Raw genomic sequence first — 14,995 nt, forward strand, 5'->3', positions numbered from 1 at the left:
AGTGCTGAATGTGGCCTCTATCATTTTTCATTAGTAGGTGCTTTATTATTTTGACACTGCTTTCTACCGACCTGTTGTACTGGAAATAATGGGGACTTGTAGTGACATGCCTCATACGTACTTCACTGCAAACTGCTAAAACTCATGTTCGTTAAAAGTGTCCTGTTGTCAGACATTACTAACACAGGTACTCTAAAATGCAGCAAGGATAGTTCTGACATGCACAAATGACTCCTTAGATATATTTTCTTCTACGCGGCAATGAATGTGATAGTCTGGGACACAAATAAGTTGGTTTTCTCCGAGCCAGCAGTGACAAATCTATGCCTACATCGCTCTAGGGGATAACTTTTTTCCCCCTTACACCATGTACGTCTTTATCTGCCCTTCTGGCCTATGCAACAAGCATAACATCAACTTCCTCAAACTCGCTGCTTGTCTGAGCCTGGTGTAAAATGTCATTGGTCCTACTTTTAGATTTGAAATCCCTAGAAGATTCCATGCCTGTCGTTTCTAACACTTTTTTTTCTGATGTCTGAGGATTTCATATGCATTGAAACGAAGTCACATTTAACAATTAAATTTAACCCTTTGTTACCTACTAGAATTTTAAGGGGTAAAGCCACTCTATTAGCTATTATGCACCATTTGGAGCAAGTAGTGTTATCTGCGGTACTGGCCACAATTACTTTCTGCAGGGGTTCGCCCTCAGCAATGTCTGCAGCAATCAAAGTTCACGTTTCGTCTGACACCAGATAGATACTGCTTTTAAAGAGCATGTGTTTGTAACAGATATAAAATCTAGTTCTGGATATTTTTGCTTCATAGCTCTTTTGTCAAGTACTCCAGACATCATGTGTCTAACCATCATCAGATCTTGCTTAGTTTTTATGCAACATTGCAATCATATATTTGAAACCAAAATACTTCTGTAGCCTTTTTGCTTGTGGGAAAGGTTAGGCTGAGAATTGCCAGGTCCCTTAGGCTGTAAAGAGTTTTATGATCAGTTTTAGCTCACGCAGTTCTTCCATGCATGAAGACATGAAGCTTTAGTGGCTATGGAGTAAAGCCAAAGCTTCTTTCTTTATTTATGTACTCTAACACCCAATTTCTTTTATGGATAAGTGACTGCTCTCCAAGTCTGACTATACAACTTTGAAAAAATTATCAATATTCTCAGTAGAAGAATCTGAGGACAAGTTAATTTTGTGCTTAGATACCATATCTTTGACTGGGCCATCTTTGGTTAATACCTTCAGATTTCCAGATAGTTTTGTAACAGTTAAATCCTATGTCTGTTAGACTGTTTTGTAGAGCAGCATTCAGGATGCTGAGGCAGGTTGACTGAGCACACATTTCTTTACATACCTTGTGTTTCAAACGAGTCTGTATTCCTTCACCTTAGTGTGGCCAGTCTATATCATCTTGCCACATTCACCTTGCTCTGCTGGATATTATTTCCATCGTAAGGAATTTACATGGTATTTGTTTAGCTTTTGCCCTACAGCTTGTTTTCCATGCAAGGTTTATGAAGTCTCTGACTGCATTTTTCTCATATTTTTCTTAGATCAAAATGTCACGATACAAACTTTTGTACTGCATATGCTGTCAGAAATGTGCTGCATATTTCTATGCAGTGCACAGCCCAGAAGGGAACAGTATCTCCCAGAGAAGGTGTTGAAGCTAGGTGAACATTTACTTTGCTTTGTGTCCCATGTAGAAATGCATTTGGTACCAATCACCCCTTCAGTGCCGCTTTCTTGTATACGGGGAATTTTTTCCACTGTTTAAAATTTTTGTTGCCTGATTGTAGTGAAAACTCCATCTTTTTTTCTGGTAGTGACTAGACCCCCGTTGTGGAGCTCTGCTTGCTGTGTGGGTGAGTGCTTCCACCTCATCTCCCTTCAGTTCTGAGGAATTTTCTTGGTAGCATGGTGGGAACTTGTCTTGCAATCCTGTTCTGAATGTTTTTGAGATGTTACAGGGTTAGATCGAAGTTCTGTGCTGCCCTCTGTGTAGTGTTTGCAACAGTGGACAACAATGAATGCCCTCAGAAGAACATAAGAATAGGACAAGCATATCTGCTTCCCTCTCCTGGGCTCCAGTAGGTTGTTCCTGAGTTGTATCATTATTTAAGACCAGTGGGTTTTTTCAATAGCTGGTATCCAGATTCTGGCAGTGCTCTAGCTTGTGCATCAGTGCCCAACTTAAAAGCATGTAATTGTCACAGTTGCTTCCAGACTGACAGTTCAGTTCTCTGCTGATGCAGCATTGTCTATTGCTCCTAATTACTTCTACAGAGATTTCCTCTGAATTAGTGGTGTTGCTGTCATTCTCTTGTTGGGTTTTGTCTCTTGCAGTGCATGCTCTTGTACCACTTGCAGACTGTTGGTGAGTGGCATTTGCTTGTAGTTCATGCACCTATTGCCAAAGGCTGAGCATCGTTCTGACTTCCATTGTTTTCACATTCTGCATGTCTTCTTGTGTTTTTCATTGTGAAACATTTGGTTTTTCCATGTCCTGTCCTTTATCTTTAAAATCTTTGAGTCCCTAAAGTATCAGTTTTTGTCTGGATTGGGTGACTTCCTTGCTTGACAGATGTGGATTACCTCACTTAGGATTAACTACAGACCTACCCGTAGACCAAGGTTTACTTTTCTGAGCCAGGACTTAAACCATCAAAACTGGCTAATGAGCCTGTTGGTCAGAGATTAGTCACCTTCCCCTCTGCTTTTACTCTGCTTAAAAGCATCACATGCATCTATTTAATTTTTATAGAATGCCTCACATTTCTGTAATGAGCCTCAGAATTCATCTGTCTTGGCCAAACTAACTGAAAACCATGGAAAATATGAACTGCTTTAAAACTGAGTATTGTCAGAAACAGTGTTATTTCATCTGTCTCTGCTGCTGCTACCAGTTCCTTGCAGACACAGATTTTTTACATTTCTGTTCATAGGAGGGAGGATTTAGGCAAGTATAGAAATTCCTGAGGTGCCTCTACTTTTTTACCAATTGGTGGAGTAAAAAATTACCTGCTTTGCAGTTCCAGAGCCTCAGCCAAGAAAGTTATTTATGAAGAGATGGAAAGCTGGCAGCCTTTTTTTTCTTTTTTTTGGGGGGCTTGACACACACTGTTCTTGGTCTATTACTTTGCTTGGGGGACAGTTTATATAAACTTAGTTAATAAGCAACCAATAATATCTGTCTGTCTTGCTACCATACTTTTGTAATTGATGTGGCCATAGAGGAAAGCCTCAGAATGATGTTTTCTTCCAAATCATCCAGGTTGTGTTCAGAAATATGCCACTGTAAATCTGTTGAAAATAGCAACATGTTCCTGAACAAAGAGCAAATTCGGAGATCCAAATATACGGTTATGGTACAAAAGCAAATTCTACCCTTGAGCAGTACATACTTTTCATAGATACCAGTGGAAGATTCATAGAAGGCTAAGTAAATCCACAAAATTTTTAGTCTAATCTATGAATGACACTTAAAAATGGCATGCAGGCCTCTGCCTTGAAAACAACAGACCCACTAGACCTATCAGGGTTTTAATTCATGTCAGCTCTAAATTTCTCCCGTGCCTACAGCGTGAATGGTATTTTACTCAAGACTTGGGTACTACCTGTTAAATTCACTGTAGTTTCCAATCTGAATTATTGTAGCCCACAGCCACAACAAATTATGCTAATTTGGGCTAAAGCACTCCTAATGCAGAGTAAGGGTATCCACATGGAGAATTAATCAGAAAGAATGTATTCTGATTATAAAAAGAACAGCTGTTTTAAAATAAACTCCCTGTGAAGGAAAAATCCACATGCAAACAAATTGAAGGCAGAGTGAACTAACGTAATTGAAATGCTGATGGACCAGAAGAAAAAGAAGTTTAACAAGTAAAGTGATTAAAGGGCAAAGGCACAAGCTTGCAGGCAGAGTACCTATGCCTTACTGTGTTGCAGGTCCCTGTCGCACGCCTCAGCAACTGAGGCAGTCTTGCTCAGGAGTTATGTGGTTGTAAGTGAAGTTAAGGGAAAGAGAGGCGGGTATCTAGGCTGCGTAAACAGGTCTGATTTCTCTCTCTCAGGGCAGTCAGTGCAAGGACTTCCAGTCCAAGAGAATCTTTGCTATCGTCTTAAATACGAGCTGAGTTTGGTCCAGGCAGCGTGTGTGTCTCGTGTATGTCATTGAGGCAGCTGCAAGGGAAGACTCAGGAGGGGGAACAGCCCAGCAAGATGCTGAATTCAGCTTTTCCTAGTGAATACTAACGCCTGAAAAATTTATAGATGGATGTGCTCGTGTCTGAAGCAACTGCCTTACGGATTTGCTGATCGTGCAGGAGCGGCACGCAAAAAAGGAGGAGGAGGGAAGGAAGGGAGGGTGGCTCTAGGACCCATGCGAGCCTTCCTGAGCAGGAGGTGGGAATTCTCCGCCGAGGCAGCAGGAGCCCGAGCCCAGCCTCAGAGCTCCTGCGGAGCCCGCAGGAAGAGCCGGGCAGCTCCCCTCCCGAGCCGCGCACCGGCTGGGACCTGCCTGCACCCCCCAGAGCCATGAACAGGCCCCCACAGCTCGTGCTGTGGGTCACCACAGTGGGTAAGTAACTTATTTTTCTGCCCCCGTCTTCTTTCGGTGCAAACTCCCTCTTATGCCCGGGGACTCAGACTTATTTCATTGCCCCTTCCCTTTTACCTTTAAAACCAGTAAAGCAGTATTTGCAAAGCAGTGGGGAAAAAAGGAGGGGGGAGAAAGTACTGGCATGAAACATACATAAAGTGCGTGACATGCGGGAAGATAAATCTTGATGGTTATTGATTCTAAGTAAATTTTGTTCACTGGAATGAATAGGTGCTCTGTAGTTTCTTTAGAAAGGCTGCTGCTGACCGAGGCTTTTAAGCTGGAAGCAGGCGCTGTCATCTTACAAGGGTTCAGCATGAAATTAATAGCTATACCCCCGGACCATTTCGCTTCTCTGATTACTGGATTACTTTCTCCGTGACTATTTTGGAGAGGTGGGTGAAAGTAATGCTTCAGGAGCAGCGAAGGTTGCTTACAGGAAAAGGTGTAGCCTGGAGAAGATGCTTTGTCTAACGAGAGAGGTGAGGGAGACAGATAAAGGGAGAAGAAGGTATTGGGACTATGAAAGATGGAGTTATGAGCATCCACCCACAGAGTGGTGCTCAGGCTGAGTTTTGAAAGGAATCTTTGTGCCACTCTGGCATTGTCAGCTTTGGTTCTGAAACGCAGCAAGAGGAATGAAATAACAGTAAGAGAGAAGGAGGGAGACGTTAGGAGGGAAGCTGCAGTAATAGGAGACAAGTTGGGAAGCAGCAGCAGGCACACAAGCAACGATGGGAGAAGGAGGTAGGAGTGGGACACATTTACTATATGTGCACAGTGGCAAGCAAACTCGTTATGAAAATTAGGAGAGAAAAACCTGCATTAGGACATGCTGAACTTCTCAGAGAGCTGAAGTTACAGTAGTACCCCCAGTGCAGAGACAGAGACACCATCTTGACCCTTAGACAAGGATCAGGAGACACTTCCGTATTTCTCAGTATAACAAATCTTATTACTTCTAGGCAGGGAAGGAGGTAAGGCAAACAGGTTGTTGAGCACTACAGCTTGGTCTTGCTAGTGCAGTGAAATTCTCTGTCCCCGGCTAAATACTGAACCTGTATATATTTTCTTTTATATGAAGACACGCTGTGACATCAGTTTTTAAGCAGGTTTCATTATTTAGTTCTATTTACAACTGGATGCCAAGACATAGCACAGAGTTTTTGATTTTGGGCTTTTTCTGGCCTGTTATTCCTATTGGGAGGAGGCTGCATTACTGTCAAAGGATCCCAGGTTAAGTGTACCCCATGCAAGCAGAGCTGTGTGTCCCCACAGCCTCAGTTCTCATGACATGTGGTCTCATCAAGAGCTGCAAAGTATCATCCCAGTGTTTTTTGGTGGAGTGACTTTGAACATGCAAGTAAGGTTAGTGTAAGGAATAGCCATTATCTCCAAGTCTGTGATTTGAAGCATGACTGTATTAGGACAGAGATTAAAAAAAAGGTGTGTTTCAGAGAGAGCAAGTAAAGAGCTGAATGAAAACAAACATACATTTTACAATCTCTGTCCAATTTTCTGCCAAAAATAATCTCAATCACCTAGGGAGAGACTTGGATGCATGAGCATTTAACTGTGTAGCTGCTGTCACAATCTTCACATGGGGGTTGCTTGTCTCACTGGGTTATTATGGTCAGCTCTCAGGCTCTGCAGTCAATTATTTTAAAAACCACTTATGTTTCCACCGAGGAAGTTTTCCTGGAGCATATTCTCAGAGTGGCTTTACATTCCCTTCTTTATTTGGAAAGCCCAAGGTCTTGGTGATAAGGGAATTTACAAGTCCACTTTTATCTCTTTTGTTTTACTGGCTGGCATATGCCTTTCTAATGAGCTGTATCCTAAAAGGATAATTTCAGAGTTCCAATCCATTGAAAACTTTTGGCACACCAAAACACTGGAGGAGGTCGGAACTCCTTTTGGTGCAAAAATTATGACTCTATGAAAAAATTCAGAAAGTTGTATAGAACAACAGCAGGAAAAAAAAAAACCCTCAGAAAGAGAACCCCTGAACCATGAAAGGACTCAGTGCACAAATGTGCATTGTTCAGTGTCAAAGCAACTTCACAGTCATTTGGAGGCTGAGGTCGCACACTAGCCTCAGGTCTCAGGAGATGGCTGGGAGGAAGGTGAAAAAAGCCACCAGATGAATGTGTGGGAGAATTTTCTTTTTATTTTAAGCACCAGCATTGCTTTGAGTCTTCATATTGGATGAGTTTCCTTTGATTACTTGAGCTTGGTGGAGGGGGCTTGGTGGAGGGGTTAGGTCAGTCCTTTTCTCCTCTATGAAAACCTGGGTCATGCTTGGCCAGATGTCATGTTCTTGCCTTTGGGTGTGGAGGGCAAATGATCTGCAAAATTACAACACAACATATGTCCCGGGCAAACTCCAAACACCTTTTCAAAAGTGCAGTCATGTTTATGCCGTTGCTCAGAGTTTAGCTATTGAGTATAACCACAGTTCTTGAGATAATATTAGTACAGGCATTTTATCAAGTCTTTCTTTACAGCCCTTTCCACTACTTGTAGTGGAGCTGTCACAGAATAGGATATCTTATGTTTAATTTCGTCCTGAGGAATAGTTACGGTTTTGGGGTTTGTTGAATCCTTTCTAAGGCAGTGAGGCATAGGGAGGTTGACGCAGGTTTAGGAGTAAGACAGCCAGCCTTTTGTTTGTTTGTGGAATGGTATATCAACATGGCAATGGTGAATGCCCCATTCCTGGATGCTATTTCCTCCTTGCATTTGTCTAACAAACTGTTTTCAGAAGCCCCGAAGGTTTTCTTCCTCTCCCTGGGTTTGTCTGCCTCTCAGAATTGAGCTGGCCTGTTTCATAGAGTAACATAAGCTGGTTTAAGTTTAATCAGTCCACACATGCATGAAGATGCTCATATAGGAGTACCTAATTTTGTTGTAAGCCAACTTAAAACAAACTCGTGCATCTATCTCACTTAGACAAACCTTTACTGCTTTGTGTATCCCTTTTTCTGTCTAAAGGAGAGCATGCCAAGAGTGGAAGGGATGGGGCCCTACATTCTCTTTTGCCTCTTTATTGAAGAGCTTCTCTCTCATTTCCTTCTTCTTGTGCCTATCTCCGCTCAGTTAAAGTAGTACACAAGTACAGTAGTGGTTTCAGTATTTTCACTTAAATAGTTCCAACCAGGACAGCACCAAATGAGCCTTTAAATTTGTCTTAGGAGTTAGGTCCTTTACTGTGCAAATAACAGCATACCTGCAGATACTGTGCCCAGCCTGGATATGCAATTCAAGGCACTATGACTGTCACTGAAAGTCAAACATTAGGTGGATGCCTTGAAATTAAAAAAGACAGTTCTTTTTAAGTCACAGACATTATAAAGTTGAAGACCCTTTGAAACACAGTGGAAAAGGATAGGATTGATATATGGGTATCCAACAGTAAGGGAGTACATGCAGACAAACACTGGGGATTTGTAAACTACGTCAAGTGGGAGGACTAAGGTGGAGGAGGATGAAACCAGGTAGTGAGCCGTGTGTACTATTACTTTAGAGCTGAAGACAATGTCGTGTGATCAGCCATAGGAGAAATCCATCTTTCTGTCAGTGTTACGTAGTTGCGCAGATTCTAATTAGTCCATAAGATCAAAGTTGGCAAAAAGGATGCCCTGCTCCAGCGATGTTTCAAAAGCATTCCTCTCCCGCCCCCCAGAGTCCTGAACAGATACACAGGAGGGTCCCTGTCTTCAGCCTGCTTGTACGCGTGATGGCGTGCGCACTGGCTGTGCGGGTGTGTTGAAGTGCATCTGTGATGTCTGTGACTAGAGTGGAGAGAAATTTTCATCTTGAATTAATTATGGTGAAGAATGCTGGTGTGGCGACACTAAAATGCTTTATAAAGTGGTCTAGGTTTAGAGCTGTTATGCCTGGAGGTTTGTTTTGTTGTGTGCACCCGTCAGTTCATATTGAGACACTCAAGCGAGTCTAGCTGTATCAAGTCTAAACTTTTGCTTAGAGAAGTCTTTTATTCAAAAATCTTAAATCTTTATTTAAAAATCTTAAAACATGATTTAGTATCAAATGTTTAGTTTTGACATGAAATGTTATAGTTCAACACTCCCTGAAATGTGTCGGTCTTTGCAATTTTATAAAACTTCTGAAAAATTTTCAGGTTGACCTGTGACAGTTTTCTTTTTTTTTAATTTCTTTGGGCTTGCCAGTAACTTGGAAAATCCTGTATTAAAGCTTCCTAGTTATCTTGTAATACCACATACCGATTTGTACCTGGATTTGTGCATGCAGGTGGTTGTCCTCAGGCTGATGTTCATTACTGCACGTATACACAGTGGCTGTTACTGTTGTTTGTAGCTTGGTATTGGATCAAATTCCTCAGAAATAAAGGAAACAAAGATAACCTGAACTTTTTGCAAACCTTTAGGAAAAGCAGAAGCACAAAGCAGCTGCTGAGAGGAGAGGCAGGTGAGCTCTTTCCAGAAATAAATGGAGAGGAAGGAATCCATGGGGTTCTTAGTTAATGCAAATTGATGGACCTCTATGGGAATACAGTTACAACAGTGCAACATCTTGCCCTCTGTATCTGGAGACTTTTATCTGAGACTCTTACGAGTAAGCATGATTTCTGTATTGAATGCTTAAATCAGAGGAGGAAAATAATGACATTAATTATGTTAATTAATTGGATCAGGCTTATAGTCTTTTCCTGTCTCTCAGCATCAGTCCTTCCTCTTACAATTCCTCTTCCTCCCATTCCATTATAATTGCTCCCCTGCTTCTCTCCTCTCCTGGTGTGTAACAAACCCAGTGCTTTGATGTGGCCTGCTATCAGCAGGACAGGGTGTGTACAAAGATGAAACTCGTGGCAGGTAGCTTGGAAAAGTGGTGAGTTGAGGTGTTTGGTAAGAGGTGACTTGCAGCTGGTCTGACAGATGTGCTCTGAGTGAATAGGGAGAACCAAGATCTCTTGTGAGAGTGGTGACAGACACCAGTGGGTTATATGCACGCAGGAGGAACATGTAGAGCCTTTGGTTCGGATTGTGACTGGTTCAGCATCATTAGGGGTTGGAGAGGCTATGCCTGGGGAATGCCGGGTTCCTGTCTTTTCTTGTGCTGGATGTGCAAAAGGGGAGCTCAAGGTGTAGGACCTTTACAACTGAGCAAAAGTGGCATCAGGACCTCCCCACGTCTCTGCACTGCCTAAAGGACTACAGCTCCCAAGCAAGTGACAGGGTGTCACTGAAACATTTTGCCTCCCTCAGGTGCGCTGTTTCTAAGAGCTTTCCTCAAGGTGGTGCACCTCTGCACTGCAGCTTCTTGCAGTGAGTATGATACCAGCACAACCGGGCCCATGAGGAGTAATGAAAACAGAGAGAAATGACATAAAAGGAAACAGAGATGACCTTGCAGTTTTCCTCACCTAGAAAAAGCAACTCTGCCATATGTACCGAGGAAATAAAGAACTCAGAATTTCAGTAAGATGCTCATCCACAGGCCAGGTTTTATCTTTTTGGGAAAATTTCAGGTTGGTTTTCTATATGTGCTCCTTAACATAAATCTGGCTGGAAAAACATGAAACTTTACACAATTCTGTACAACCTTGTCTTCCACTTGTTGGTGAAAACTTGTTAAGATTTCTAACTGGCTTTACATTTATTTTAGCCAGTTGGACTACATGATCATTGTAGGTCCCTTCAAACTGAACTATTCTATTCTGTTCCATACGAATGAAGTGAACTCCCTGACAATGGCACTGACTGAGTTTAAAAAAACAGAAGAGACACCTATTGACACAGCAGGCTCATCAGAGTTAAACATAGTCAAGAACGAGACTGAAATATAGAATTAAAAGCTGAAGTCTTTCCAAGAAGCACAGATCTATCCTTGCAACTCAGCTTAACTTTTGCCCTATCTAGTGGGAGAGCCATGTCTGTTAATAAGACATCACAGATTTTCAGCTAATTGGTATCTGAAATCCCATAAGGTTTGGCATATCAGCCAAGAATGATGCATTTATTCATGCATTTCAGTTGCTCACTTAGGTTTTTTTTCCCGGTCTGTAGCACAGCATGTGTTTGAAGGCATGAACAGCCAAACTTTCTGGGGTTAAAGCATCCACACCTCTCCCCTGTGTCTATATTTATGGAGATACATATTTATATATTAAAAACATAGGAGTGATAAAGTAACTGAGTGAGAGCCACACTAGGAAGTGACATGGAGGAATGTGATGGTGTTTTGGTGCACTGAATAAAGTGCAGGAGGTGAGAAGTGTGTTTCTTCATTGTCATGGTGAAGAGTTTTTGTGCTGGAGGCAAACAAAACACAAACTGGAACTTTATTCCTGCCTTGAATCAGAACTGACCCAATAATGGCAGTCATATTGGAACTTCAATGAGAACTGAACCCGATAGGTTACTGGATCAGAGTCACAGTTCACTGAAATCTTGCTTCCCACAGCAGAGATGCTGTTGGCATGGGAGCAACCTCAAACTGGTGGGCTTCTGAGCAGTTTTGCATCCAGCTTCCACTTCCCCATGGGACCCTCACAAGCGCCTGCTTCCACATACCGATGCAGAGCTGGTTTGAGTGGCTCTGCGGCTGTGACCAAGACCTTCTTCTACATGCTGAGGGTGATCTCTGAGTGCTCGGGCATTCGCCTTTGTAGCTCTGCCTCACAACTTCTGCTCTGCTTTGCTGGCCTTAGGGAGGCAGGAGGAAACTGTAGGGATACACAGAGAGGATGGGAGGTGGCTAGGGCTGGGCAGAGGAGCAGCATGGAGGAAATCTTTTCCAGTGGAGACCATGAACCCAGCCAGTGTGGTTTGGGATTACCAAAAAAAGGGATAGCAGCTCTCAGCCTGAACCTGTGAAACCTCAGGCAAAGCTGAATTCAAACTGGAACCGAACTGAAAAACTCCTTTGCTTCACTGGGTAGTTCATTTGGCAGTTTTGCAGACCCTGGTGTCTTGATTAATATTTTAGACAATGTAAGGGGCATGGATGATTATGCTTACACACTTCTAATATCTTAGATGTCTTGATTTTTTTTTCAATTTTCTGTTTCTATTGTTATATTTAACTGCAGTTTTAATTTTCCAAGTATCTCCTATTTATAATATTTTTTTCCTGCTGAGCTCTGAGTGATTAATACATGTTTGCTATTTTGACTTCGGCAAATAGAATCATAGAAAAGCATGACTGCTTGAAATTTCCTTAGTCTTTAACATGTTTTAGAGTTTGCTCTATGGCATTTTGATGTGTACTGTGCTGGAGTTCAGATCTCTTTACATGAGTAACACTTTTAAAGTATGTAATTCACAACAGGAGCATTTTCTGTGTTTACACTCACTACGGGAGCCCAAATAGTATTTAAAACCTCTGAAAGAAGCTCTCTTTAACCCCATGCAGGCTAACAGTTCAGCCTAGATTTTAATGAGACACTGGACTTTATGAATCTTATAAGCCCTGATAGCACAGTCATTGCAAAATAGTTGCTATTATGCATTCTTTTTTTTAACTTCCCGGAAGTCCTGCGTGCCTCCTGGCACTTCAGGTTCTATCAGGTTCTTAGAAAAGTTTAAACTTTTCCAGAGTTTGACAGATGGTGTTTGTCAATCTGTTGCAATCCTAGAGAAGAAATGTGAAAGTCAGTAAAATTTGAAAAAAATAACTTTGTGAATTAATTATAAGCAAAACGAGGTGAATAAACCAAGCTGGCTTTTATTTAGTTATTTCAAAAGGCCTTGTATTCTGCCTGTTCAGGTGGATAGAAAAATGAAAAACTTATGCAGATCTAGCTCTTTTCATCTCATCTAGAGCTGTGCTAGATTGGTCTGATTAGACACAAGGATTTAGCTTCCCCTCTAAAAGCTATTTTCATTTTTTATTTCCTGATAAGTTTTGGACAGAGCATAGCTTTTTTAATTTCTTCTCTCCACATTGTAATTTCCAAATATTTTTTTCCTTTCTTGTGTGCCTTCCTGCATATATATGCATGAAAATTAATGAAAGGAAAAATATGGATTTTTTTTTTTTTCCTGAAGGAGAATAATTTTTTTCACTTATTTTAGGACCTGTAAATATATGGAAGAAAGCTTTGCTTTAAACAAGCTGTCTTCCATACTCTCCTCAGTGGATGCAGTTATCCAAAACTGTACAATACTCAGGGGTTGCTCATGATTGTTTGTGATAATATTCTAATTATATATTTAATAAATAGATTACCATTTTGCAGGGACTTACGTGGCATGTGACTGTACAGGCTATCAGCTACGGTAAATCTAGCTTATAGTTATTTTTTAATTAAGCTTCAGCAGAATTTACATTCACTGCCGTACCAGGGTACATGCAGAGTAAGCAGATAAGTTATTTCATTGCTGATAGAAACTGCTTTGTGGCTGCAAGAAGGAGGACTGACAAGAAGCAGCAGCCCAATTAATAATGTTACTGACATTCTTCCACCGAGAATGGTGGGGGGTGCCTTATGTCAAGTAAATGTAGAATTTCAAATGTAGAAGCGCTGATTCTTCCGCTGGATTTCTTAGGGCTCTTCAGGCTGAGTGAATATGAAGCAGGTCAACATTAGCTCAGCTCTCTAGCGTTCATGCCCACCTCGACCTCTCCTGCCAACCCCCAAGTGGCAGCATGGTCTTATTTTAGCTATGTCAGCCAGACTGCAGGGATGCTTTGAAATTACCTAGCTTAAAAGCTAGCTTTCTTTTTTGTAAATCATTTTAATGGTCCAGCTACAGTGTGACACTATACAGCTTGTGTAGGTACAATTGAGGACATGGTGATTGCTGAGGAAGGACAAGAAGGGAGTCAGTCTCCCAGGGGGGCTAGAGGAAGGCAGAGCGAGGCTCGGGAAGGAATTGTTTTGGGAAACTCTTAAGCTGTTGGGCTTTTTCTGAATCTCTCCCCAAGTCATTGAAATAAGTATCTCTTGAAGTTCATCTGTACGGTTAGATACCTGAACTTAGACTATGTGAATACACCCTTACTGAGCTTAGTGATGTCTGCTTTCCATTCTCTCACAAGGAAGCAAGTGCTTGATGTCAACCTTGTCAGCTAGATGTCAGTGAGCTGACGACCTCCATGTGAATTTGTACCACTGTGAAAATACCTACAATCCTGTTGTACTAAATAGAAAAACATTGTTGTTAGCTATCTAGTTCTGTCTATGACAATTTCTTATTTTTGGACCTTGTTAGTTTTTGGCATCTAGTTATCAAAACTTTTAACAGTTTTAGGGGACACAAAATTCAGACTAGTAGTTTGAATCCTATCATTGATGCTACAGTACTGAGGAATAAGAGATGCAACATGTTGTGTGGACTTCAAGTGTCCTCTTAGCTCTTCAGACAAAATAGTCTGTTTTCAGCTTTGACCCATACCTTGTACAGACCGTTGTTAGAGAAGCTGCTCTGAAACAATTAAAGATAGGACTGAATATGTTCTGAAGGTGGAGAGCTGGGGTTTACATTTATCATCTAAAAGGGAGAGAGTAAAATAGTTTTGCGCCCAGGCTTAAATTTTATATACAAAATGTTTTATACTAGCATGCACAGAAGTGTTCCCATGAGTTTTCAAGAAAAGGTTAGCTACATTTAAGAATATTCTTAAGCATGTCCTTTTATTCTTGGTGACCCAAACACACAATGGAGCAAGAAACAAAGCTGGCAAGAAGTGACAGCTGAAAGTACCCTGCTTAGTCTTTCTGAGCTTGGCAAGGGGTGTGTGCATAGCAAGCACCATTTTTCTGGTACCTAAACTCTCCAAGCTCAGGTTTCACTTCACAAGATAGGGTTAAAAATCATCAAATTAAAACAAACATATTTATGAGCCATCTGGTTTCTGAGTCTTTCCAGTTTGTGTTTGCTATCCTGGGTAACTATTAAGCAATTTTTGTTGCTGTAATTTTGATGTCATTACATAGCTCCAGAAACTACATGTTTAAGAAAAACACTGTAGAGAACTGGATTCAGAATAGAATTATAAGTACTGGCAGCACTGGAGACATTTGTCATTCTTTCAATTGTCCTAATGTACTACTAAAAGTAAATGTACAGAATAAATCCATTTTTCCTTTTAATGTGACTTTAAGTTAAGCAAAGTGAACTGGAAGGTTGTATTACCTAGCTCTTTTACAATATGCTAAGGGGAGTCAGATTTCCTAGGGCTGGTTTCCAGTTCTGCCACAAGCCTTCTGTATGATTTGGGGAAGGCTACTTAGTCTTGGTGCCTTAATCCTTGTCCTATTTTACCTATTTTATCTCCCATATTCAGATGTGGTGAGACATAAACCAGTATGTTCTAGTTCCTTGAAACAGATCCAGTGCACCGAAATTGGGGCGGGGGGGGGGGGGGGGGGGGGGGGGGGGGGGGGGAC

General features: G+C 41.5%; 1 protein-coding gene across 1 annotated transcript in view; it reads left to right on the forward strand.

Annotated features, from left to right (window-relative positions):
* The first annotated feature begins 4,479 nt into the window (after positions 1-4,479).
* Positions 4,480-14,995, forward strand: part of LTK (leukocyte receptor tyrosine kinase) — a 103,202-nt gene continuing 92,686 nt past the window's right edge. Inside the window, exon 1 of the mRNA XM_030037951.2 lies at positions 4,480-4,596. Within this exon, the coding sequence (XP_029893811.2) occupies positions 4,554-4,596 (43 nt within the window). The 5' untranslated portion in view covers positions 4,480-4,553. The remainder of the gene's footprint in view (positions 4,597-14,995) is intronic.

Source organism: Aquila chrysaetos, chromosome 2, assembly GCF_900496995.4.
Source record: "Aquila chrysaetos chrysaetos chromosome 2, bAquChr1.4, whole genome shotgun sequence".
NCBI classification, from domain to species: Eukaryota; Metazoa; Chordata; class Aves; order Accipitriformes; family Accipitridae; genus Aquila; species Aquila chrysaetos.